The sequence below is a fragment of the Pristiophorus japonicus genome, chromosome 18, assembly GCF_044704955.1.
Source record: "Pristiophorus japonicus isolate sPriJap1 chromosome 18, sPriJap1.hap1, whole genome shotgun sequence".
Taxonomy (NCBI): Eukaryota; Metazoa; Chordata; class Chondrichthyes; family Pristiophoridae; genus Pristiophorus; species Pristiophorus japonicus.
Window position 1 is genome coordinate 30405817 of NC_091994.1, and position 27505 is coordinate 30433321.

General features: G+C 38.2%; 1 protein-coding gene across 1 annotated transcript in view; it reads left to right on the top strand.

Moving 5' to 3' along the window:
* Window positions 1-27505, top strand: part of LOC139229012 (mucin-16-like) — a 66152-nt gene that overhangs the window by 13014 nt on the left and 25633 nt on the right. Inside the window, exons 9-40 of the mRNA XM_070860676.1 lie at window positions 2892-3052; window positions 3195-3262; window positions 3930-4099; window positions 4263-4289; window positions 5699-5859; window positions 6002-6069; window positions 6737-6906; window positions 7070-7096; window positions 8493-8653; window positions 8796-8863; window positions 9531-9700; window positions 9864-9890; window positions 11303-11463; window positions 11606-11673; window positions 12341-12510; window positions 12674-12700; window positions 13336-13490; window positions 13582-13649; window positions 14920-15089; window positions 15266-15292; window positions 15909-16057; window positions 16147-16214; window positions 17176-17345; window positions 17520-17546; window positions 18154-18302; window positions 18391-18458; window positions 21466-21635; window positions 21809-21835; window positions 24555-24703; window positions 24792-24859; window positions 26846-27015; window positions 27194-27214. Of these exons, the coding sequence (XP_070716777.1) occupies window positions 2892-3052; window positions 3195-3262; window positions 3930-4099; window positions 4263-4289; window positions 5699-5859; window positions 6002-6069; window positions 6737-6906; window positions 7070-7096; window positions 8493-8653; window positions 8796-8863; window positions 9531-9700; window positions 9864-9890; window positions 11303-11463; window positions 11606-11673; window positions 12341-12510; window positions 12674-12700; window positions 13336-13490; window positions 13582-13649; window positions 14920-15089; window positions 15266-15292; window positions 15909-16057; window positions 16147-16214; window positions 17176-17345; window positions 17520-17546; window positions 18154-18302; window positions 18391-18458; window positions 21466-21635; window positions 21809-21835; window positions 24555-24703; window positions 24792-24859; window positions 26846-27015; window positions 27194-27214 (3360 nt within the window). The remainder of the gene's footprint in view (window positions 1-2891; window positions 3053-3194; window positions 3263-3929; window positions 4100-4262; window positions 4290-5698; window positions 5860-6001; window positions 6070-6736; window positions 6907-7069; window positions 7097-8492; window positions 8654-8795; window positions 8864-9530; window positions 9701-9863; window positions 9891-11302; window positions 11464-11605; window positions 11674-12340; window positions 12511-12673; window positions 12701-13335; window positions 13491-13581; window positions 13650-14919; window positions 15090-15265; window positions 15293-15908; window positions 16058-16146; window positions 16215-17175; window positions 17346-17519; window positions 17547-18153; window positions 18303-18390; window positions 18459-21465; window positions 21636-21808; window positions 21836-24554; window positions 24704-24791; window positions 24860-26845; window positions 27016-27193; window positions 27215-27505) is intronic.

Genomic DNA, 27505 nt, shown 5'->3' on the forward strand with positions numbered 1-27505 from the left:
CTTATTCGTCTGAACTCCAGTGAATACAAGCCCAGTTGATCCAGTCTTTCTTGATATGTCAGTCCCGTCATCCCGGGAATCAGTCTGGTGACCCTTCGCTGCACTCCCTCAATAGCAAGAATGTCCTTCCACAAGTTAGGAGACCAAAACTGTACACAATACTCCAGGTGTGGCCTCACCAAGGTCCTGTACAACTGTAGTAACACCTCCCTGCCCCTGTACTCAAATCCCCGCGCTATGAAGTCCAACATGCCATTTGCTTTCTTAACCGCCTGCTGTACCTCCATGCCAACCTTCAATGACTGATGTACCATGACACCCAGGTCTCGTTGCACCTCCCCTTTTCCTAATCTGTCACCATTCAGATAATAGTCTGTCTCTCTGTTTTTACCACCAAAGTGGATAACCTCACATTTATCCACATTATACTTCATCTGCCATGCATTTGCCCACTCACCTAACCTATCCAATTCACTCTGCAGCCTCATAGCATCCTCCTCACAGCTCACACTGCCACCCAACTTAGTGTCATCCGCAAATTTGGAGATACTACATTTAATCCCCTCGTCTAAATCATTAATGTACAATGTAAACAGCTGGGGCCCCAGCACAGAACATTGCGGTACCCCACTAGTCACGGCCTGCCATTCTGAAAAGTACCCATTTACTCTTTGCTTCCTGTCTGACAACCAGTTCTCAATCCACGTCAGCACACTACCCCCAATCCCATGTTCTTTAACTTTGCACATTAATCTCTTGTGTGGGACCTTGTTGAAAGCCTTCTGAAAGTCCAAATACACCATATCAACTGGTTCTCCCTTGTCCACTTTACTGGAAACATCCTCAAACAATTCCAGAAGATTTGTCAAGCATGATTTTCCTTTCACAAATCCATGCTGACTTGGTCCTATCATGTCCCCTCTTTCCAAATGCGCTGCTATGATATCCTTAATAATTGATTCCATCATTTTACCCACTACTGATGTCAGGCTGACCAGTCTATAATTCCCTGTTTTCTCTCTCCCTCCTTTTTTAAAAAGTGGGGTTACATTGGCTACCCTCCACTCCACAGGAACTGATCCAGAGTCTATGGAATGTTGGAAAATGACTGTCAATGCATCCGCTATTTCCAAAGCCACCTCCTTAAGTACTCTGGAATGCAAACCATCAGGCCCTGGGGATTTATCGGCCTTCAGTCCCATCAATTTCCCCAACATAATTTCCTGACTAATAAGGATTTCCCTCAGTTCCTCCTTCTTACTAGACACTCTGACCCCTTTTATATCCGGAAGGTTGTTTGTGTCCTCCTTTGTGAATACCGAACCAAAGTACTTGTTCAATTGGTCTGCCATTTCTTTGTTCCCAGTTCTGACTTCCCCTGATTCTGACTGCAGGGCACCTACGTTTGTCTTTACTAACCTTTTTCTCTTTACATATCTAAAGAGGCCTTTGCACACCATTTTAATGTTCCCTGCAAGCTTCCTCTCGTACTCTATTTTCCTTGCCCTAATCAAACCATTTGTCCTCCTCTGCTGAGTTCTAAATTTCTCCCAGTCCCCGGGTTCACTGCTATTTCTGGCCAATTTGTATGCCACTTCCTTGGCATTAATACTATCCCTTATTTCCCTTGATATCAACGGTTGAGCTACCTTCCCTGTTTTTTTTTACGCCAGACAGGGATGTACAATTGTTGTAGTTCATCAATGCGGTCTCTAAATGTCTGCCATTGCCCATCCACTGTCAACCCCTGAAGCATCATTCGCCAATCTATCCAAGCCAATTCACGCCTCATACCTTCACCCCTAATTTCCTGTTTGATGCCCTCCCCAACATCACGACTACTGTTTGGAGTTCTGTACACAACTCCCACTAGCGTTTTCTGCCCCTTGGTATTCCGTAGCTCCACCCATACCGATTCCACATCATCCAAGCTAATGTCTTTCCTTAATTTCCTCTTTAACCAGCAACGCCACCCGTCTCCTTTTCCTTTTATATTTTTTATTCTTGGTTTATTTTGCCTTCACTCTGTGTTTTACAGATGATGTAGTAACGTATGCAATTCAATGTATTGAGCAATCGTACACTAAAAGCCCAGGGCGTCATTTCAGAGCCATTGATTTTAAGTAAATAAACCAAAGTAACAACTTAATGCATTTGCATAATAATACCTATATTCAAATGAAAAAACAAAATTTTCTCTCCAAGTGCCTTCGAGGCTACAGAGAAAAAAAAGGTTCAAATGCACCACGGAGTCCTTTCTCAGCTCAGACAATGGGCACTCAGACTGGCTGTATCTCAAAGCTAAACTAGTCACATTACAAAAGCAGCCAATATTAGCTTGTGCCCAGTGCTGCACACAACAAAATATGAGCATGGACAGCAGCTACTGTACCCTTAAGCTTCAAAGTAGCAGGTCACACCACAATGGCTAGTTACTAGATATTAAGCTGCAAGTGATATTTCTCCTCAACTCAATGCAGTTTTCAAGTATGGGCAATGGTTTCACACACCACCCAAGGGTTAAACCTCTCAATCTTCTTTTCTGGTAAAGAAATAATTTTGAGATTGTTTACGAATGTCGTGCTCCTAGATTTAAAACATCATATGCATGAGAGGGCTGACTAGTGAATATTATTGGAAGAAAGGGAACCATGTAATAATATTATTGTTCTTGCAGCCGTATCTCCAACCCACGTTCCCTTTGAGTGCAGCTCCTGGCAGCGCTATAGGTAAACAGCAGGAGAATAGGACTAATTGACCAGATTTTTCAAGCGGCCGGCATAGGCATGATAAGCTGAATGGCCTCCTTCTGCGTATTATTCTATAATTCTATTGAGATGCTGATGTCTATTGTCTCCTGAATCTAATGTTCTCCTGATATCTCCCAATAGCGATACCACCAACTGTGACTACTACACAAACTCCAGGCCTGGAAGAGAAGTCTATTGATTTCAACGTGACCTTTATTATCACAAACTTAGAATTTACACAAAGTCTACAAGATTCCAATTCTTTGCCGCACATTTTTGCATCAAATATTATTTCTCAACAGGTAACTAATATATTGTATTGATTATTATTACTGTCCAGATAAGTTAGTAGTGTGATAATGATTATAAATATAATTAATAGAAATATGTTTGCGATCATTGAGAGCTTCTCCCTCTAACACTGTGATTGTGAATTTGTTGCAGCTCACTGACCTGTACAACAAAAGCAAAATTAATGCAACGTTTTCAAGTTGCAAAGTTGTTTCCTTCAGGTGAGGATATTTCAATATTATATACTGAAAATCTGTATCAACATTAATTGAAAATAAAAAGCTGCATTGCTCAAGGGTCAGAAGGTAGTAATTCCTTGAATGATTTTTTAAAGTTTACAATTTTTAAATATACCATTCATAGAGAAATATTCTCTGGCTGAATGAAAAAAAAGCAAAATACTGCAGATGCTGCTAAATCTGAAATAAAAACAGAAACTGCTTGAAAAACAACAGGCCAGGCTGCATGTGAGGCCAGAGAAATAGCATTAACATTTCAGATCAATAACCTTTCAGTTTTGAACACTGTTGTATGATCCAAATACTGTTGTTTTATATTTGATTTGCACTGGTATGTTTAAATTACCATGATACATTCACACAAATCACTTGTGAAACAATAGTTACTGAACTGTTTCCTTCATCATTTGTTGTTCCATCTTTTTGCTGTTGATTTACCCTGGTACACAGAAATTAGGGCAGGCACCTGTGTTTGAAACTTGGTTTTTGAGGACAGTGACTGATTGGGATTTATTTAAATTACTGTTACACTGGATGATTGCAATTACAGTATTGGCAAGGTTAGAAAGGCTCATTACAATGAACAATAATCTTTTCAGAACAATGTTTGCCATTCCATTAATTTCCTTGATGCATTTTGTTTTCATAGCCCGGCAAATGTTGATAACACCAGTGTGTACGCAATCTGTACATTCAGAAATGATTCTACTGCTCAGGAGGTTGATAAAGTTACTGTGTACCACGTGTTCAGAGACAACACAAAGAACATCTCCACCTTAGGAACACATTCACTGGACAATAATAGCCTCTACGTAAATGGTATCTATCATTCTGTTCCTTTAAATTTCATTTTACATATTTGAATGTTTTATTGAGATTCCATTCAGTTGATTTCAAGCAAGGCATCAATTTCATTCCACCCTTTAATGATGTCTTTCCACTTGGCACATTTCACTCATAACATATGTAATTGATTTTTCAGGTTACCATGAATCAACTCCTTTACCCAGTAAGTATGGTTTCTGTTCTTAGTTCCCTTAATGTTTTACCTTTTTAACACCGAGTCTTGCAAGAATGCAAATTCTTTTCTAAACCCCGAAAAAACCTCACATTATTGGGGATTCAATGTTTCCCACTTCCTATTTGATTTCTTAGTTAAATTCAGGAATGAAGAATCTTTTGTTGGTTCAACTAAAGTTTCTGCGTGTGCCCTTGTGGCCTGCCTCCTTTAAGAGAGGAATATTGATAGTGATACTCAGGCTGTGAGCAACGAGAACAGGAGCAACAGATAGTACTTGCAATTAAACCTGCAACCCAAATCCAAGGCTCTACACTGATGACCTGTTGTCCAAATATACGAATAAGAACAAGTCAGTAAGAGACTCAAGAAAATCAAGAGAAATTTCTCCACTGAGATTCAATCTATTGAATGATCATTGTTTATGGCAGTGTTGTAAAAGTTGTTAGAGGCGTCTTTTTGAGTGAGAGGTCACCAGCTTGAAATATTCTGCTGTGGTTTTATATTTTTGGTTTATTTTGCCTTCACTTTGCGTTTTACAGATGCTGTAGTAACGTATGTAATTCAATGTATTGAGCTATCGTACACTAAAGCCCAGGGCATCATTTCAAAGCCATTGATTTTAAGTAAATAAACCAAAGTAACAACTTAATGCATTTGCATAATGATACCGATACTCAAAAGTGAAAACAACATTTTCTCTCGAAGAGCCTTCGAGGCTACAGAGAAGAAAAAGATTCAAATGCACCACGGAGTCCTTTCTCAGATCAGACAATGGGCACTCAGACTGGCTGTATCTAAAAGCTTAACTAGTCAACACTACAAAAGCAGCCAATATTAGCTTGTGCCCAGTGCTGTAGACAACAAAATATAAGCATGGACAGCAGCTATTGTACCCTTAAGCTTCAAGGTAGCAGGTCAGACCACAATGGCTAGATATTAGATACTCTGCTGCAAGTGATATTTCTCGTCAATTCAAATCAGCTTTCAAATATAGGCAATGGTTTCACACCACCTCCCAAGGCTTAAATCTCTCAATCTTCTTTTCTGGTTATATAAATAATTTTGAGCTTGTTCATGAATGTCGTGCTCCTAGCTTTTAAAAATCATATACATGAGAGGTCTGACTGGTGAATATTACTGGACCAAAGGGAACCATGTAATAATATTATTATTCTTGCAGCCGCATCTGCAACCCATGTTCCCTTTGAGTGAAGGTCCTGGCAGCGCTATGGGTAAACGGCAGGGGAATAGGACTAATTGACCAGATTTTTCAAACATCCTGCATAGGCACGATAAGCTGAATGGCCTCCTTCTGCGCTGTTTTATTCAATGATTCTACTGAGCTGTTGATGTCTGTTGTTTTCAGAGTCTAATGTTCTCCTAATGTCTCCCAATAGCGATACCACCAACTGTGACCACTACACAAACTCCAGACCTGGAAGAGAAGTCTATTGATTTCAATGTGACCTTTATTATCACAAACTTAGAATTTACACAAAGTCTACAAGATTCCAATTCCTTGCCGTACATTTTTGCATCAAATAATATTGCTCAACAGGTAACTAATATATTGTACTGATAATTATTACTGTCCAGATAAGTTAGTGGTGTGATAGTGATTATAAATATAATTAACAGAAATATTTTTGCGATCATTGAGAGCTTCTCCCTCTAACACTGTGATTGTGAATTTGTTGCAGCTCACTGACCTGTACAACAAAAGCAAAATTAATGCAACGTTTTCAAGTTGCAAAGTTGTTTCCTTCAGGTGAGGATATTTCAATATTATATACTGAAAATTTGGATCAACATTAACTGAAAATAAAAAGCTGCATTGCTCAAGGGTCAGAAGGTAGTAATTCCTTGAATGATTTTTGAAAGTTTACAATTGTAAAATGTACCATTCATAGAGAAATATTCTCTGGCTGAATGAAAAAAAGCAAAATAATGCAGATGCTGCAATATCTGAAATAAAAACAGAAACTGCTTGAAAAACAACAGGCCAGGCAGCATGTGAGGCCAGAGAAATAGTGTTAACATTTCAGATCAATAAACTTTCAGTTTTGCATACTGTTGTATGATCCAAATACTGTTGTTTTATATTTGATTTGCACTGGTATGTTTTAATTGCCATGATACATTCACACAAATTACATTTGAAATAATAGTTTCATAACTCTTTCCTTCATCATTTGCTGCTCCATCTTTTTGATGTTGATTTACCCTGGTACACAGAAATGGAGGGCAGGCACCTGTGTTTGAAACTTGGTTTTTGAGGACAGTGACTGATTGGGATTTATTTAAATTACTGTTACACTGGATGATTGCAATTACAGTATTGGCGAGGTTAAAAATGCTCATTACAATGACCAGTAACCTTTTCAGAACAATGTTTGCCATTCCGTTAATTTTCTTAACGCATTTTGTTTTAACAGCCCAGCAAATGTTGATAACACCAGTGTGTACGCAATCTGTACATTCAGAAATGATTCTACTGCTCAGGAGGTTGATAAAGTTACTGTGTACCACGTGTTCAGAGACAACACAAAGAACATCTCCACCTTAGGAACACATTCACTGGACAATATCAGCCTCTACGTAAATGGTATCTATCATTCTGTTCCTTTAAATTTCATTTTACATATTTGAATGTGTTATTGAGATTCCATTCAGTTGATTTTAAGCAAGGCATCAATTTCATTCCACCCTTTAATGATGTCTTTCCACTTGGCACATTTCACTCATAACATATGTAATTGATTTTTCAGGTTACCATGAATCAACTCCTTTACCCAGTAAGTATGGTTTCTGTTCTTAGTTCCCTTAATGTTTTACCTTTTTAACACCGAGTCTTGCAAGAAAGCAAATTCTTTTCTAAACACTGAAAAAAAACCCACATTATTGGGGATTCAATATTTCCAACTTCCTATTTGATTTCTTAGTTAAATTCAGGAATGAAGAAACTTTTATTGGTTCAACTAAAGTTTCTGCATGTGCCCTTGTGGCCTGCCTCCTTTAAGAGAGGAATATTGATAGAGTGATACTAAGGCTGTGAGCAACGAGAACAGGAGCAACAGATAGTACTTGCAATTAAACCTGCAACCCAAATCCAAGGCTCTACACTGATGACCTGTTGTCCAAATATACGAATAAGAACAAGTCAGTAAGAGACTCAAGAAAATCAAGAGAAATTTCTCCACTGAGATTCAATGTATTGAATGATCATTGTTTATGGCAGTGTTATAAAAGTTGTTAGAGGCGTCTTTTTGAGTGAGAGGTCACCAGCTTGAAATATTCTGCTGTGGTTTTATATTCTTGGTTTATTTTGCTTTCACTTTGCGTTTTACAGATGCTGTAGTAACGTATGTAATTCAATGTATTGAGCTATCGTACACTAAAGCCCAGGGCATAATTTCAAAGCCATTGATTTTAAGTAAATAAACCAAAGTAACAACTTAATGCATTTGCATAATGATACCGATACTCAAAAGTGAAAACAACATTTTCTCTCGAAGAGCCTTCGAGGCTACAGAGAAGAAAAAGATTCAAATGCACCATGGAGTCCTTTCTCAGATCAGACAATGGGCACTCAGACTGGCTGTATCTAAAAGCTAAACTAAACAACACTACAAAAGCAGGCAATATTAGCTTGTGCCCAGTGCTGCAGACAACAAAATATAAGCATGGACAGCAGCTATTGTACCCTTAAGCTTCAAGGTAGCAGGTCAGATCACAATGGCTAGATATTAGATACTCTGCTGCAAGTGATATTTCTCATCAATTCAAATCAGCTTTCAAATATAGGCAATGGTTTCACACCACCTCCCAAGGCTTAAATCTCTCAATCTTCTTTTCTGGTTATATAAATAATTTTGAGCTTGTTCATGAATGTCGTGCTCCTAGCTTTTAAAAATCTGACTGGTGAATATTACTGGACCAAAGGGAACCATGTAATAATATTATTATTCTTGCAGCCGTATCTGCAACCCATGTTCCCTTTGAGTGAAGGTCCTGGCAGCGCTATGGGTAAATGGCAGGGGAATAGGACAAATTGACCAGATTTTTCAAACATCCTGCATAGGCACGATAAGCTGAATGGCCTCCTTCTGCGCTGTTTTATTCAATGATTCTACTGAGCTGTTGATGTCTGTTGTTTTCAGAGTCTAATGTTCTCCTAATGTCTCCCAATAGCGATACCACCAACTGTGACCACTACACAAACTCCAGACCTGGAAGAGAAGTCTATTGATTTCAATGTGACCTTTATTATCACAAACTTAGAATTTACACAAAGTCTACAAGATTCCAATTCCTTGCCGTACATTTTTGCATCAAATAATATTGCTCAACAGGTAACTAATATATTGTACTGCTAATTATTACTGTCCAGATATGTTAGTGGTGTGATAGTGATTATAAATATAATTAACAGAAATATTTTTGCGATCATTGAGAGCTTCTCCCTCTAACACTGTGATTGTGAATTTGTTGCAGCTCACTGACCTGTACAACAAAAGCAAAATTAATGCAACGTTTTCAAGTTGCAAAGTTGTTTCCTTCAGGTGAGGATATTTCAATATTATATACTGAAAATTTGTATCAACATTAACTGAAAATAAAAAGCCGCGTTGCTCAAGGGTCAGAAGGTCGTAATTCCTTGAATGATTTTTTAAAGTTTACAATTGTAAAATGTACCATTCATAGAGAAATATTCTCTGGCTGAATGAAAAAAAGCAAAATAATGCAGATGCTGCAATATCTGAAATAAAAACAGAAACTGCTTGAAAAACAACAGGCCAGGCAGCATGTGAGGCCAGAGAAATAGCGTTAACATTTCAGATCAATAAACTTTCAGTTTTGCATACTGTTGTATGATCCAAATACTGTTGTTTTATATTTGATTTGCACTGGTATGTTTTAATTGTCATGATACATTCACACAAATTACTTTTGAAATAATAGTTTCATAACGCTTGCCTTCATCATTTGCTGCTCCATCTTTTTGATGTTGATTTACCCTGGTACACAGAAATGGAGGGCAGGCACCTGTGTTTGAAACTTGGTTTTTGAGGACAGTGACTGATTGGGATTTATTTAAATTACTGTTACACTGGATGATTGCAATTACAGTATTGGCGAGGTTAAAAATGCTCATTACAATGACCAGTAACCTTTTCAGAACAATGTTTGCCATTCCGTTAATTTTCTTAACGCATTTTGTTTTAACAGCCCAGCAAATGTTGATAACACCAGTGTGTACGCAATCTGTACATTCAGAAATGATTCTACTGCTCAGGAGGTTGATAAAGTTACTGTGTACCACGTGTTCAGAGACAACACAAAGAACATCTCCACCTTAGGAACACATTCACTGGACAATAACAGCCTCTACGTAAATGGTATCTATCATTCTGTTCCTTTAAATTTCATTTTACATATTTGAATGTGTTATTGAGATTCCATTCAGTTGATTTTAAGCAAGGCATCAATTTCATTCCACCCTTTAATGATGTCTTTCCACTTGGCACATATCACTCATAACATATGTAATTGATTTTTCAGGTTACCATGAATCAACTCCTTTACCCAGTAAGTATGGTTTCTGTTCTTAGTTCCCTTAATGTTTTACCTTTTTAACACCGAGTCTTGCAAGAAAGCAAATTCTTTTCTAAACTCTGAAATAAAACCCACATTATTGGGGCTTCAATGTTTCCCACTTCCTATTTGATTTCTTAGTTAAATTCAGGAATGAAGAAACTTTTGTTGGTTCAACTAAAGTTTCTGCGTGTGCCCTTGTGGCTTGCCTCCTTTAAGAGAGGAATATTGATAGAGTGATACTCAGGCTGTGAGCAACGAGAACAGGAGCAACAGATAGTACTTGCAATTAAACCTGCAACCCAAATCCAAGGCTCTACACTGATGACCCGTTGTCCAAATATACGAATGAGAACAAGTCAGTAAGAGACTCAAGAAAATCAAGAGAAATTTCTCCACTGAGATTCAATCTATTGAATGATCATTGTTTATGGCAGTGTTGTAAAAGTTGTTAGAGGCGTCTTTTTGAGTGAGAGGTCACCAGCTTGAAATATTCTGCTGTGGTTTTATATTCTTGGTGTATTTTGCCTTCACTTTGCGTTTTACAGATGATGTAGTAACGTATGTAATTCAATGTATTGAGCTATCGTACACTAAAGCCCAGGGCATCATTTCAAAGCCATTGATTTTAAGTAAATAAACCAAAGTAACAACTTAATGCATTTGCATAATGATACCAATACTCAAAAGTGAAAACAACATTTTCTCTCGAAGAGCCTTCGAGGCTGCAGAGAAGAAAAAGATTCAAATGCACCACGGAGTCCTTTCTCAGATCAGACAATGGGCACTCAGACTGGCATTATCTAAAAGCTAAACTAGTCAACACTACAAAAGCAGCCAATATTAGCTTGTGCCCAGTGCTGCAGACAACAAAATATAAGCATGGACAGCAGCTATTGTACCCTTAAGCTTCAAGGTAGCAGGTCAGACCACAATGGCTAGATATTAGATACTCTGCTGCAAGTGATATTTCTCCTCAATTCAAATCAGCTTTCAAATATAGGCAATGGTTTCACACCACCTCCCAAGGCTTAAATCTCTCAATCTTCTTTTCTGGTTATATAAATAATTTTGAGCTTGTTCATGAATGTCGTGCTCCTAGCTTTTAAAAATCATATACATGAGAGGTCTGACTGGTGAATATTACTGGACCAAAGGGAACCATGTAATAATATTATTATTCTTGCAGCCGTATCTGCAACCCATATTCCCTTTGCGTGAAGGTCCTGGCAGCGCTATGGGTAAACGGCAGGGGAATAGGACTAATTGACCAGATTTTTCAAACAGCCTGCATAGGCACGATAAGCTGAATGGCCTCCTTCTGCACTGTTTTATTCAATGATTCTACTGAGCTGTTGATGTCTGTTGTTTTCAGAGTCTAATGTTCTCCTAATGTCTCCCAATAGCGATACCACCAACTGTGACCACTACACAAACTCCAGACCTGGAAGAGAAGTCTATTGATTTCAATGTGACCTTTATTATCACAAACTTAGAATTTACACAAAGTCTACAAGATTCCAATTCCTTGCCGTACATTTTTGCATCAAATAATATTGCTCAACAGGTAACTAATATATTATACTGCTAATTATTACTGTCCAGATAAGTTAGTGGTGTGATAGTGATTATAAATATAATTAACAGAAATATTTTTGCGATCATTGAGAGCTTCTCCCTCTAACACTGTGATTGTGAATTTGTTGCAGCTCACTGACCTGTACAACAAAAGCAAAATTAATGCAACGTTTTCAAGTTGCAAAGTTGTTTCCTTCAGGTGAGGATATTTCAATATTATATACTGAAAATTTGTATCAACATTAACTGAAAATAAAAAGCCGCGTTGCTCAAGGGTCAGAAGGTCGTAATTCCTTGAATGATTTTTTAAAGTTTACAATTGTAAAATGTACCATTCATAGAGAAATATTCTCTGGCTGAATGAAAAAAAGCAAAATAATGCAGATGCTGCAATATCTGAAATAAAAACAGAAACTGCTTGAAAAACAACAGGCCAGGCAGCATGTGAGGCCAGAGAAATAGCGTTAACATTTCAGATCAATAAACTTTCAGTTTTGCATACTGTTGTATGATCCAAATACTGTTGTTTTATATTTGATTTGCACTGGTATGTTTTAATTGTCATGGTACATTCACACAAATTACTTTTGAAATAATAGTTTCATAACGCTTTCCTTCATCATTTGCTGCTCCATCTTTTTGATGTTGATTTACCCTGGTACACAGAAATGGAGGGCAGGCACCTGTGTTTGAAACTTGGTTTTTGAGGACAGTGACTGATTGGGATTTATTTAAATTACTGTTACACTGGATGATTGCAATTACAGTATTGGCGAGGTTAAAAATGCTCATTACAATGACCAGTAACCTTTTCAGAACAATGTTTACCATTCCGTTAATTTTCTTAACGCATTTTGTTTTAACAGCCCAGCAAATGTTGATAACACCAGTGTGTACGCAATCTGTACATTCAGAAATGATTCTACTGCTCAGGAGGTTGATAAAGTTACTGTGTACCACGTGTTCAGAGACAACACAAAGAACATCTCCACCTTAGGAACACATTCACTGGACAATAACAGCCTCTACGTAAATGGTATCTATCATTCTGTTCCTTTAAATTTCATTTTACATATTTGAATGTGTTATTGAGATTCCATTCAGTTGATTTTAAGCAAGGCATCAATTTCATTCCACCCTTTAATGATGTCTTTCCACTTGGCACATTTCACTCATAACATATGTAATTGATTTTTCAGGTTACCATGAATCAACTCCTTTACCCAGTAAGTATGGTTTCTGTTCTTAGTTCCCTTAATGTTTTACCTTTTTAACACCGAGTCTTGCAAGAAAGCAAATTCTTTTCTAAACTCTGAAATAAAACCCACATTATTGGGGATTCAATGTTTCCCACTTCCTATTTGATTTCTTAGTTAAATTCAGGAATGAAGAAACTTTTGTTGGTTCAACTAAAGTTTCTGCGTGTGCCCTTGTGGCTTGCCTCCTTTAAGAGAGGAATATTGATAGAGTGATGCTAAGGCTGTGAGCAACGAGAACAGGAGCAACAGATAGTACTTGCAATTAAACCTGCAACCCAAATCCAAGGCTCTACACTGATTACCTGTTGTCCAAATATACGAATAAGAACAAGTCAGTAAGAGACTCAACAAAATCAAGAGAAATTTCTCCACAGAGATTCAATCTATTGAATGATCATTGTTTATGTCAGTTTTTGCACAGTTTCATCAGTGTTATAAAAGTTGTTGGTGGATTCATTTTGAATGAGAGGTCACCAGCTTGAAATATTCTGCTGTGGTTTTATATTCTTGGTTTATTTTGCCTTCACTCTGTGTTTTACAGATAATATAGTTGTAAAGATGTGATATTCTCATTTTAATGCTTTTCTGATGTTTTTTGCCAGCAATATCACCAATTGTGAGCACAACTCCAAACCTGCAAACAGAATCCTATGATTTTAATGTGACCTTCATTATAACTAACTTGACCCCGACCGAAAATTTACAAGATTCCAGTTCTGCACTGTACAAATCAGCATCAAGTATTATTGCTTACCAGGTCAGTTGACACTTTAATAATGATTACAATGTACAATTGAATCAATTATTTTATTTTAATCTCTCAAACTTTGTCTGTTCTTACCCTTCAGATGAACAACCTGTTTACTAACAGCAATATCAACAGAACATTCTCCAGCTGCAGCGTTCTCTCTTTCAGGTAAGGAATGTTAATGTTAAACCTCATCAGTCTTTTTTTCAAGATTGTTTATAAGTTTAGTTCAAATACTTATTGCAAAACTGTCAAAATGGTTAAAATTTCCAGATATTCTACAGAATTTTGATTGCTCGTTCTGTGCTCAAATAATTAGTATTATTGAAATTAGAACTTATTTAACATAGTTGTCTATTAACATCTCTGCTGCTGTAAGCAGCATGGACATCTGTAGCTCGGCAAACAGCAGATTTGTTTCGAGTGAAATTTAAGTCATTGCATAGATTAATGGGGGAGATTTTCCTGAGCACACTCTGCTGTTGATTCTATGTAGAATGACTGATGCGGCTCCTGAGCTAGGAGTCTGCTATCTGTAGAAGGCACAATTAATCTATGGCTTTCTTAACATATCCTCTCCACATAGCGATCCTCAGTGAGGTTGCACATGACCTGGAATAGTCAGTTCTTGTAATCCTACCAATATCCTCCCTGTGTGGCTTTAGATCTCCCTGGCCATTTTTGACTCTTTCTCTATCACATCCAAGAAAACAAGATTGCTTGATGCATCACTGCTTCTGTAAAGATGGAAACAGTTAAGTCACTATTTGCAATCTCTCATGATCTGTTCAACACTGAAATGGCGCCAACTCTCTCTAGTGGTTTAGGACCACTTTTACAGCAGGCATCATTAATACAAAGTGGTTGATTTTGGAAGTATGAATGATTTCGCACAATTTGAATTGGTGGTTAACACAACATTAATGAGCTCAACACCATTTTATTTCTTCATTCTTGGCATGTGGGTGTGGCTGGCAAGGCAGCATTTATTGCCCATCCCTAATTGCCCATGAGAAGGTGGTGGTGAGCCATCTTCTTGAACCTCTGCAGTCGGTGTGTTGAAGGTACTCCCACAGAGCTGTTAGGTCGGGAGTTCTAGAGTTTTGACCCAGCGACGATGAAGGAACGGCGATATATTTCCAAGTCAAGATGTTTTGTGACGTGGACGGGAATTTCCAGGTGGTGGTGTTCCCATGCGGCTACTGCCCTTGTCCTTCTAGGTGCTAGAGGCCAAGGGTTTGGGAGGTGGTAGCTGTTATCAGCTCTCTGTGTTAACTTGCATTAAGCAATGAATTTGGGGAAAATGTGCCAATGATCTGTCAATACAAATACACCAATGGTACAGTCACTTCATGCACTATTTTAAATGAGTCTGCTAAATAGGATTTCTAAATAATATTTTGTGATTCCGTTAATTGTACATCCATCTATTTTACAGCCCAGCAAATATTGAGGACACCAGTGTATATGCAGTCTGCACTTTCACAAATGATTCCTCTCTTCAGGAGGTTAATAAAGTTACTGCGTACCACGAGTTCAGAGACAACACGAACAGCATCTCCACCTTAGGAACATATTTACTGGACAGTAACAGCCTCTACGTGAATGGTATTTAGCATTTCAAGAAGTTATTCTGTTCTGTTAGATTCCATTTTATCACATTGAATGTGTTAATGTGATCAAATTGAAGGAAATTAAAACAAAAGCGTGAATTTTATTTCACTATTTAAAGATGACTTTCCACCTGGCACATTTTACAGAAGACACATGTTTTTGATTTTCAGGTTACCATGAATCAGCTCCTTCACCCAGTGAGTATGGTTTATGTTTCTTTGTTTCTTTAACATTTTCCTTTATTGCAGCAGATAACAACAAAGGAAATTCTGTATTAGACCCTATTTATATATTGTCAAACACACCCTCCTTATTGGGGATGCAATCTTTCCCATTTAGAGCTAGTGCATCATTATTTTCCTGTTTGACCATTTAGATAAATTCTGGAATTGAAAATGTTTTCAAATTTTAGACAGAGATTCTGTGTGTGCTATGTCATCCTGTCTCCTTTAAGTGAGGCATGTTAATAGACTGATACTATAGCTGTGAGTAATGGTTGTACCTGAAATTAGATCTGTAAAGCCCAAATTTAAAAATAAACACAGGCCTCCACGTTAGTAATGGAGTCAACAAAATCAGGAGAACTGTCTATACAAAGAAGCAATCAATTACATGATCAGTGATGATGGAAAAAAGTGTTGGACGATGCTTTCCATCTCACACCACCTCGAGAAGCTCTAACACCAGCAGGAAATATTCAGCTGTGGTTTCTATATTCTTGGCTTCATTTACAGTCACTCTGTGTAACACAAATGATACAGTCACAGAGATTTTTTATTCTCAGTTTTACGTTTTTCTAATTCTTCTTAACAGCACCAATTGTGATCACAACACCAAACCTGCAAACAAAGCCCCTGGATTTCAATGTGACATTCATTATAACGAATCTGGCCCTGACAGACAATCTAAAAAATTCCAATTCTGCACTGTTCAAATCTGCATCAAGTATTATTGCTTACCAGGTCAGTTGACAATTTAATGATTAATACAAATACATATTTTAATTAATTATAGTAATTTCTCTAAAACTGTAACTATTCCTTTCCTTCAGATGAACAACCTGTTTACTAACAGCAATATCAACAGAACATTCTCCAGCTGCAGAGTTCTCTCCTTCAGGTAAGGAATGTTGATATTAAACCTAATCAGTATTTGTTTCAAGACTGTCTATATGTTTAACAAAATTACTTAACATTACAAAAATGTTAACATTTCCACTATTACAATTCCCGATAGTAGAAGTACTGATGTATCTCTTGAGCGGTGGGTTTGCTTCCTGGAGAAGGCACAATTCACCAATTGCTTTGTGACATACCCTCCTCACACAGTGAGGTTAGAGTTGGTCCGTCACCTTGGGTAGTGAGTTCTAGCAGTCCTTCTAATATGGTGTTAGACCTCCCTGGATATTATACTTTCTGCTCCTCCAACATATCTAGGAAAGCAAGGTTTCCTGATGCACCAATGCCGCTGTAAAGACTGAAACATTTAAATCACTGTTCCCAATCTCTCCTACTCTGTTCCACACTGGAACTCAGTCAGATATCTACTGGTTTGACAGCACTTGTATAGCATACATCATTAATAAAAAATGGATAACTGAGAAGTATGAATGATTTTATACAGTCACCTTGATTTAGTGTTTCACAACCCATTAATGAGCCAATTACCTGTTATAAGCCCTTTGTGTTAACTTGTGTTTAACAGGCTTGGTTCTGTGAGGAATTGTTGGAACATAGGCAAAAATATCCTGTGACCTGTCAATATAAACACACCAGTGGTATGGGCATTTAATGGATTATTGGAAAAAATAATTTCTCCAGACAAATGAAGTTTTCAAAAGTCAAAGTTATTCAGCATGATTAACCCCATATCTACTTCAACTCAGTTCACTACAACACACAGCTGACATTTTTTAAAAAAGCACACAGCTGACACATATATTAGCTGTAACACATTGAGAAATTTCAACCCCAATATTTTAACTGATTGAGCAGAAAGATATGAATTCTGATGTCTCTTAAACAGGTTTTCAAAATTATGTTTTTTGATTCACCTAACTGCATATCCATCTATTTTACAGCCTGGCAAATATTGAGGACACGAGTGTGTACGCAGTCTGCACTTTCACAAATGAATCTGCTCCTCAGGAGGTTAATAAAGTTACTGTGTACCACGAGTTCAGAGACAACACGAAGAGCATCTCTGCTTTAGGAACATATTCACTGGACAGTAACAGCCTCTACGTGAATGGTATTCAGCATTTAAAGGAGATTTATTTTACTGTTAGGTTTGATGTTGTCAACTTGAATGTGTTAAAAAGATCAAATTGATGAAAATTAATCCAAACCAATGAATTTTATTTCAATATTTATTGATGACTTGCCACCTGATTCATCTCATAGAAGACATGTTTTTGATTTACAGGTTACCATGAATCAGCTCCTTCACCCAGTGAGTATGGTTCTTTAACAATTCTTTTTATTGTAGTTGGGAACAACAAAGGAAATTCTTGATTAAACCCTATTTATATGTTATCAAATACACCCACCTTTTAGGGGATGAACGTTTCCCATTTAGGGCTGGTGCATCATTACTTTCCTGTTTGACCATTCAGGTAAATTCTGGAATTGAGAATGTTTTCAAGGCTTAACCTGAGATTTTGTGTGTGCTATGTCATCCTGCCTCCTTTCTGTGAGGCATGTTATTAGAGTGAGTAACTACAACAGTAGCAGCTGATAGTACCTGAAATTAGACCTGTAGCCCAAATTTAAAAATAAACACAGGCCTCCAAGTTAGTAATATTCACAAAATCAGGAGAACTGTCTACACAAAGAAGCAGTCAATTATATGATCAGTGGTGAGGGAAGTTTCTGTCCAATCACATACATGATGGAGAAAAATGTTGGACGATCCTTTCCGTCTCACACCACCTCGAGAAGCTCTAACACCAGCAGGAAATATTTTTGGTTTCCTTTACCTTCCCGCTGTATAACACAAATGATACAGTCACAGAGATTTTTTATTCTCAGTTTTACGTTTTACTAATTGTTCTTAACAGCACCAATTGTGATCACAACACCAAACCTGCAAACAAAGCCCCTGGATTTCAACGTGACCTTCATTATAACGAACCTGGTCCTGACAGACAATCTAAAAAATTCCAATTCTTCACTGTTCAAATCTGCATCAAGTATTATTGCTTACCAGGTCAGTTGACAAGTTAATGATTAATACAAATACATATTTTAATTAATTATAGTAATTTCTCTAATTCTGTGACTGTTCTTTCCTTCAGATGAACAACCTGTTTACTAACAGCAATATCAACAGAACATTCTCCAGCTGCAGAGTTCTCTCTTTCAGGTAAGGAATGTTGATATTAGACTTAATCAGTATTTGCTTCAAGACTCTCTATACGTTTAACAAAATTACTTAACATTACCAAAATGTTAATATTTCCACTATTACAATTCCCGATAGTAGAAATACTGATGTATCTCTTGAGTGGCGGGTCTGCTTCCTGGAGAAGGCACAATTCACCGATTGCTTACCCTACTCACACAGTCACCTTGGGTAGTGAGTTCTAGCAGTCCTTCTAATATAGCGTTGGACCTCCCTGGATAATATACTTTCTGCTCCTCCAACATATCCAGGAAAGCAAGGTTTCTTGATGTACCAATGCCGTTGTAAAGACTGAAACATTTATATCACTGTTCCCAATCTCTCCTATTCTGTTCCATACTGGAACTCAGTCAGATATCTACTGGTCTGATAGCACTTATACAGCATGCATCATTAATAAAAAATGGATAACTGAGAAATATGAATGATTTTATACAGTCACCTTGATTTAGTGCTTCACAAACCATTAATCAGTCAAATACTTGTTATCAGCTCTTTGTGTTAACTTGCGTTTAACAGGATTGGTTCTGTGAGCAATTGTTGGAACATAGGCAAAAATATCATAGAAACATAGACACATAGAAAATAGGTGCAGGGGTAGGCCATTCGGCCCTTTGAGCCTGCACCACCATTCAATAAGATCATGGCTGATCATTCACCTCCGTACCATCTTCCTGCCTTCTCTCCATACCCCTTGATCCCTTTAGCCGTAAGTGCCACATCTAACTCCCTCTTGAATATATCCAATGAACTGGCATCAACAACTCTCTGCAGTAGGGAATTCCACAGGTTAACAACTCTCTGAGTGAAGAAGTTTCTCCTCGTCTCAGTCCTGAATGGCGTACCCCTTATCCTTAGACTATGTCCCCTGGTTCTGGACTTCCCCAACATCAGGAACATTCTTCCTGCATCTAACCTGTCTAGTCCCATCAGAATTTTATATGTTTCAATGAGATCTCCTCTCAACCTTCTAAACTCCAGTGAATACAGGCCCAGTCGATCCAGTCTCTCCTCATATGTCAGTCCTGCCATTCTGGTAAACCTTCTCTGCACTCCCTCAATAGCAAGAATGTCCTTCCTCAGATTAGGAGACCAAAACTGAACATAATATTCCAGGTCAGGCTTCACCAAGGCCCTGTACAACTGCAGCAAGACCTCCCTGCTCCTATACTCAAATCCCCTAGCTATGAAGGCCAACATACCATTTCCTTCTTCACTGCCTGCTGTACCTGCATGTCAACTTTCAATGACTGATGTACCACGACACACAGGTCTCGTTGCACCATTCCTTTTCCTAATCTGCCGCCATTCAGATAATATTCTGCTTTCGTGTTTTTGCCACCAAAGTGGATAACCTCACATTTATCCACATTATACTGCATCTGCCATGCATTTGCCCACTCACCTAACCTGTCCAAGTCACCCTGCAGCCTCTTAGCATCCTCCTCACAGCTCACACCACCACCCAGCTTAGTGTCATCTGCAAACTTGGAGATATTACACTCAATTCCTTCTTCTAAATCATTAATGTATATCGTAAATAGCTGGGGTCCCAGTACTGGGCCCTGCGGCACTCCACTAGTCACTGCCTGCCATTCTGAAAAGGACCCATTGTTGCCGACCCTCTGCTGCCTGTCTACCAACCAGTTCTCTATCCACATCAATACATTACCCCCAATACCATGTGCTTTAATTTTGCACACCAATCTCTTGAGTGGGACCTTGTCAAAAGCCTTTTGAAAGTCCAAATGCACCACATCCACTGGTTCTCCCTTGTCCAATCTACTAGTTACATCCTCAAAAAATTATCGAAGATTTGTCAGGCATGATTTCCCTTTCATAAATCCATGCTGACTTGGACCGATCCTGTCACTGCTTTCGAAATGCACTGCTATTTCATCTTTAATAATTGATTCCAACATTTTCCCCACTACTGATGTCAGGTTAACTGGTCTGTAATTACCCATTTTCTTTCTCCCTCTTTTCTTAAAAAGTGGTGTTACATTAGCTACCCTCCAGTCCATAGGAACTGATCCAGAGTCGATAGGCTGTTGGAAAATGATCACCAATGCATCCACTATTTCTAGGGCCACTTCCTTAAGTACTCTGGGATGCAGACTATCAGGCCATGGAGATTTATCGGCCTTCAATCCCATAATTTCCCGAACAGAATTTCCCGCCTAACAAGGATTTCCTTCAGTTCCTCCTTCCCACTAGATCCTCGGTCCCTAGTATTTCCAGAAGGTTATTTGTGTCTTCCTTCGTGTATTCAGAACCAAAGTATTTGTTCAATTGGTCCGCCATTTCTTTGTTCCCCATTATAAATTCACCTGAATCTGACTGCAAGGGACCTACATTTGTCTTCACTAATCTTTTTCTCTTCATATATCTATAGAAGCTTTTGCAGTCAGTTTTTATGTTCCCAGCAAGCTTCCTCTCATACTCTATTTTCCCCTTCCTAATTAAACCCTTTATCCTCCCCTGCTGAATTATAACATTCTCCCAGATCTCAGGTTTGCTGCTTTTTCTGGCCAATTTGTATGCTTCTTCCTTCGATTTAACACTATCCTTAATTTCCCTTGTTAGCCACGGTTGAGCCACCTTCCCCATTTTATTTTTACTCCAGACAGGGATGTACAATCCTGAGACCTGTCAATAAAAACACACCAGTGGTATGGACACTTAATGGATTATTGGAAAAAATAATATCTCCAGACAAATGAATTTCTCAGGAATGCATTAAATATTCAAAAGTCAAAGTTATTCAGCATGATTAACCCCATATCTCGTTCAAATCAGTTCATTATAATACACAGCTGGCACATACATTAACTGTAACACCTTGAGAAATTTCAGCCCCAATATTTTAACTGATTGAGCAGAAAGATATGAATTCTGATGTCTGCCAAACAGGATTTCAAAATTATGTTCTCTGATTCACTTTGCTGCATATCCATCTATTTTACAGCCTGGCAAATATTGAGGACACGAATGTGTACGCAGTCTGCACTTTCACAAATGAATCTGCTCCTCAGGAGGTTAATAAAGTTACTGTGTACCACGAGTTCAGAGACAACACGAAGGGCATCTCCTCCTTAGGAACATATTTACTGGACAGTAACAGCCTCTACGTGAATGGTATTCAGCATTTAAAGGAGATTTTTTTACTGTTATGTTTCATGTTGTCAACTTGACTATGTTAAAATCATCAAATTGATGAAAATTAAACCAAACCAATGAATTTTTTTTCACTGTTTATTGATGACTTGCCACCTGATTCATCTCATAGAAGACATGTTCTTGATTTACAGGTTACCATGAATCAGCTCCTTCACCCAGTGAGTATGAATTATATTTCTGCGTTCTTTAACAATTCCATCATCCTAGACTGGGTGATGTGTAATGAGAAAGGACTAATTAGCAATCTTGTTGTGCGAGGCCCCTTGGGAAAGAGTGACCATAATATGGTAGAATTCTTTATTAAGATAGAGAGTGACACACAGAGATTAGGGTCCTGAACTTAAGGAAAGGTAGCTTCGATGGTATGAGACGTGAATTGACTAGAATAAACTGGTGAATGATACTTAAAGGGTTGACGGTGAATAGGCAATGGCAAACATTTAAGGATCACATGGATGAACTTCAACAATTGTACATCCCGGTCTGGAGTAAAAATAAAATGGGGAAGGTGGCTCAACCGTGGCTAACAAGGGAAATTAAGGATCGTGTTAAATCGAAGGAAGAGGCATATAAATTGTCCAGAAAAAGCAGCAAACCTGAGGACTGGGAGAAATTTATAATTCAGCAGAGTAGGACAAAGGGTTTAATTAGGAGGGGGAAAATAGAGTATGAGAGGAAACTTGCTGGGAACATAAAAGCTGACTGCAAAAGCTTCTATAGATATGTGAAAAGAAAAAGATTAGTGAAGACAAACGTGGGTCCCTTGCAGTCAGAATCAGGTGAATTTATAATGGGGAACAAAGAAATGGCAGACCAATTGAACAAGTACTTTGGTTCTGTCTTCACGAAGGAAGACACAAATAACCTTCCAGAAATACTAGGGGACCGAGAGTCTCGGGAAAAGGAGGAACTGAAGGAAATCCTTATTAGTCCGGAAATTGTGTTAGGGAAATTGATGGGATTGAAGGACGATAAATCCACAGGGCCTGAAAGTCTGCATCCCAGAGTACTTAAGGAAGTGGCCCTAGAAATAGTGTATCCATTGGTGATCATTTTCCAGCAGTCTATCGACTCTGGATCAGTTCCTATGGACTGGAGGGTAGCTAATGTAACACCACTTTTTAAGAAAGGAGGGAGAGAGAAAACGGGGAATTATAGACCAGTTAGCCTGACATCAGTGGTGGGGAAAATGTTGGAATCAATTATTAAAGATGAAATAACAGTGCATTTGGAAAGCAGTGACAGGATCGGTCCAAGTCAGCATGGATTTATGAAAGGAAAATCATGCTTGACAAATCTTCCAGAATTTTTTGAGGATCTAACTAGTAGAATAGACAGGGGTGAACCAGTGGATGTGGTGTATTTGGACTTTCAAAAGGCTTTTGACAAGGTCCCACACAAGAGTCTGGTGTGCAAAATTAAAGCACATGATATTGGGGGTAATGTATTGACGTGGATAGAGAACTGGTTGGTAGACAGGAAGCAGAGAGTCGGGATAAACGGGTCCTTTTCAGAATGGCAGGCAGCGACTAGTGGAGTGCCGCAGGGACCCCAGCTGTTTATAATATACATTAATGATTTAGATGAAGGAATTGAGTGTAATATCTCCAAGTTTGCAGATGACACTAAGCTGGGTGGCAGTATGAGCTGCGAGGAGGATGCTTAAGAGGCTGCAGGGTGACTTGGACAGGTTAGGTGAGTGGACAAATGCATGGCAGATGAAGTATAATGTGGATAAATCTGCACCCTGCAGCCTCTTAAGCATCCTCCTCGCAGTTCATACTGCCTGGGATGGCAGGACTGACATATGAGGAGAGACTGGATCGACTGGGCCTGTATTCACTGGAGTTTAGAAGAATGAGAGGGGATCTCATTGAAACATATAAAATACTGACGGGACTGGACAGGTTAGATGCAGGAAGAATTTTCCGGATGTTGGGGAAGTCCAGAACCAAGGGACACAGTCTAAGAATAAGGGGTAAGCCATGTAGGACTGAGATAAGGAGAAACTTCTTCACTCAGAGAGCTGTTAACCTGTGGAATTCTCTGCCGCAGAGAATTGTTGATGCCAGTTCATTGGATATATTCAAGAGGGAGCTAGATATGGCCCTTTTGGCTAAAGGGATCAAGGGGTAGAGAGAGAAAGCAGGGAAGGGGTACTGAGGTGATGATCAGCCATGATCTTATTGAATGGTGGTGCAGGCTCAAAGGGCCAAATGGCCTTCTCCTGCACCTATTTTCTATGTTTCTATGTTTTTATTGTAGTGGAGATCAACAAAGGAAATTCTTGATTAAACCCTATTTATATATATGTATCGTGTTTTTGCCACCAAAGTGGATAACCCACCTTTTTGGGGATGAACGTTTCCCATTTAGGGCTGGTGCATCATTGCTTTCCTGTTTGACCATTCAGGTAAATTCTGGAATTGAGAATGTTTTCAAGACTTAACCTGAGATTTTGTGTGTGCTATGTCATCCTGCCTCCTCTATGTGAGGCATGTTATTAGAGTGAGTAACTACAAAAGTAGTAGCTGATAGTACCTGAAATTAGACCTGTAGCCCAAATTTAAAACTATACACATGCCTCCAAGTTAGTAATACTCAACAAAATCAGGAGAACTGTCTACACAAAGAAGCAGTCAATTACATGATCAGCGGTGAGGGAAGTTTCTGTCCAATCACATACATGATGGAAAAAAATGTTGGACGATCCTTTCCGTCTCACACCACCTCGAGAAGCTCTAACACCAGCAGGAAATATTCAGCTGTGGTTTCTATATTCTTGGTTTCCTTCACCGTCACTCTATATGACACAAATGATACAGTCACAGAGATTTCTTATTCTCAGTTTTACGTTTTTCTAATTGTTCTTAACAGCACCAATTGTGACCACAACACCAAACCTGCAAACAAAGCCCTTTGATTTCAATGTGACCTTCATTATAACGAACCTGGCCCTGACAGCAAATCTAAAAAATTCCAATTCTTCACTGTTCGAATCTGCATCAAGTATTATTGCTTACCAGGTCAGTTGACAATTGAATGATTAATACAAATATATATTTTAATTAATTATAGTAATTTCTCTAATTCTGTGACTGTTCTTTCCTTCAGATGAACAACCTGTTTACTAACAGCAATATCAACAGAACATTCTCCAGCTGCAGAGTTCTCTCTTTCAGGTAATGAATGTTGAAATTATACCCAATCAGTAATTGTTTCAACATTGGCTTTAAGATTAGTAAAAATACTTAACATTGCAAAATGGTTAAAATTTCTAGATATTCTACAGAATTCTGATTGTTCTTTCAGTGCTCAGATCATTAATGTTGGATATCTATTAATATTGTTGCTGCTGTAAGCTGCAAGAATTTTTTGTAACTCAGAAACAGTCGATTTGTTTGGCTATGAGATTTTAAATCACTGAATAGATTAATGGGACTGATTTTCCGGAGAACAGACCCAAGAAAATCTCTTCATCCAATTGATATCTTTACTGAAGATAAATGTTTAGATTGTTACGAGCGATGTTTGTTCTATATGTTTGAGAATAAGTCATTGTTATGTTCCTTGTTAGCCAGTAGAGGATATGCTTTCTTTAATAGACTCCCTTTAAAACACTGAGCAAATTGATCGTTGTATGTGTTTGGTGGAATGGCAACATGGTGGAGCTAATGGCACCCAATGCCCTGGTAAAGTAGTGAAATACCCTGACAACTACTTCTTTACTTGTAAGCTGGCACTGATGTTAATACATTCATCAGCAGGTCAATTTGTGACCTGGGTGATGTAGCTGTGATCCAAAAATCTACTGTTCTTTGCCGAGTCACTTGCCATTTCCTGGAAGCATCCTGTGCCAAAAAGGATCAAGATAGATGAAGATAATTTAATCTATTACAATTCCTGATAGTAGAAGTACGGATGTTTCCCCTGATCTGTGGGTCTGCTTCCAGGAGAAGGCACAATTCACCCATTACAAAAGCAAAATACTGCGGATGCTGGAAATCTGAAATAAAAACTGAAAATGCTGGAAATACTCAGCAGGTCAGGCAGCATCTGCGGAGAGTAGAACAGAGTTAACGTTTCAGGTCAATGACCTTCCGTCAGAACTTTATTGATTCACCTATTGATTTTTTTTACATAGCCTCCTCAGACAGTGAGCCTCAGTGAGGTCAGCGTTGCTCTGTCATTCAGGGTAGTGAGTTCTAACAGTCCTTCTAACATGGTGTTAGACCTCCCTGGACATTTTACTTTCTTCTGCTATTCCAACACCACCACCTGCAAGTTCCCCTCCAACTCTCACACCATCCTGACTTGGAAATATATTGCCATTCCTTCATCATCGCCGGGCGAAAATCCTGGAAGTCCTTAACTAACAGCACTCTAGGAGTACCTTCACCACATAGATTGTAGTGGTTCAATAAGGCAGCTCACTACCACCTTCTCGAGGGCAAAGAGGGATGGTCAATAAATGCTGGCCTTGGCAGCGTGGCCCACATCCTGTGAATGAATTAAAAAAAACATATCCAGGAAAACAAGGTTTCCTGATGCACCCATGCTGCTATAAAGAATGAAACAGTTAAGTTAATTTTAAATACCTCCCCTGTTCTGTTCCATACTGGAATATTGTCAACTCTCTCTTTTGGTTTAAAACCACTTTTACAGAATGCATCATTAATTCAATTGGTGAGATGGGAAATATGAATAAATCTGCATAGTCACCTTCAATTGGTATGCAACAAGCCATTAATAAGCCAAAATAACCAACAGCATGATGTATTCAATTGTGGGAAACAGGTTTGGTTCTGGGAGAAATTTTGAAAACTTAGACAGAGATGTGCTGATGCCCTTCAATACGAACACACCAGTGGTACGGACGTTTAAGTCATTATTTTAAACAAATAAATTCTTCGGACAAATGAATTTCTCTGGAACACATTAAATATTCAAAAGTCAAAGTTATTCAGCATGATTAACCCCATAAACTAGTTCAAAGCAGTTCACTATAACACAGAGCTGATATACATATTAGCTGTAACACATTGAGGAATTTCAGCCCCAATATTTTAACTGATTGTGTAGAAAGGTATGCAATCTGACGTCTGTTAAAAATAATTTAAAAATAATGTGTTTTCATTCATTTAATTGTATATCCATCTATTTTACAGCCTGGCAAATATTGAAGACACCAGTGTGTACGCAGTCTGCACTTTCACAAATGATTCTGTTCCTCAGGAGGTTAATAAAGTTACTGTGTACCACGAGTTCAGAGACAGCACGAAGGGCATCTCTGCCTTAGGAACATATATTCTGGACAATAACAGCCTCTACGTGAATGGTATTTAGCATTTAAATGAGATATTCTGTTCTGTTAGATTCCATTTTTATCAATTTCAATGTGTTAACATGATCAAATTCAGGACAATTAAACCAACCCCATTAATTTTATTCCACTATTTAATGATGAATTTTTAGGTGCCACGTTTAATTTAAAACACATGTAATTGATTTTTCAGGTTACCATGAATCAGCTCCGAGTGAGTATGGATTCTATTTCTGTTTCTTTCTTTCCTTAACATTTCATTTTATTACAGTGGGTAACAACTGTACTAATACCTGTTGATATATTGTCAAATACACCCAATTTATTTGGGTTAGGATGTTTCCCATTTAGAGCTGGGGCATCATTTCTTTTCCTGATGCACCATTTAGATAAACTGTGGAATTGAGAATCTTTCAAAAGTTTGACCAAAGATTCTATGTGTGCTATGTCATCCTGTCTCCTTGATGTGAGGCATTTTAATAGACTGTGATTAACTAGAACTGAG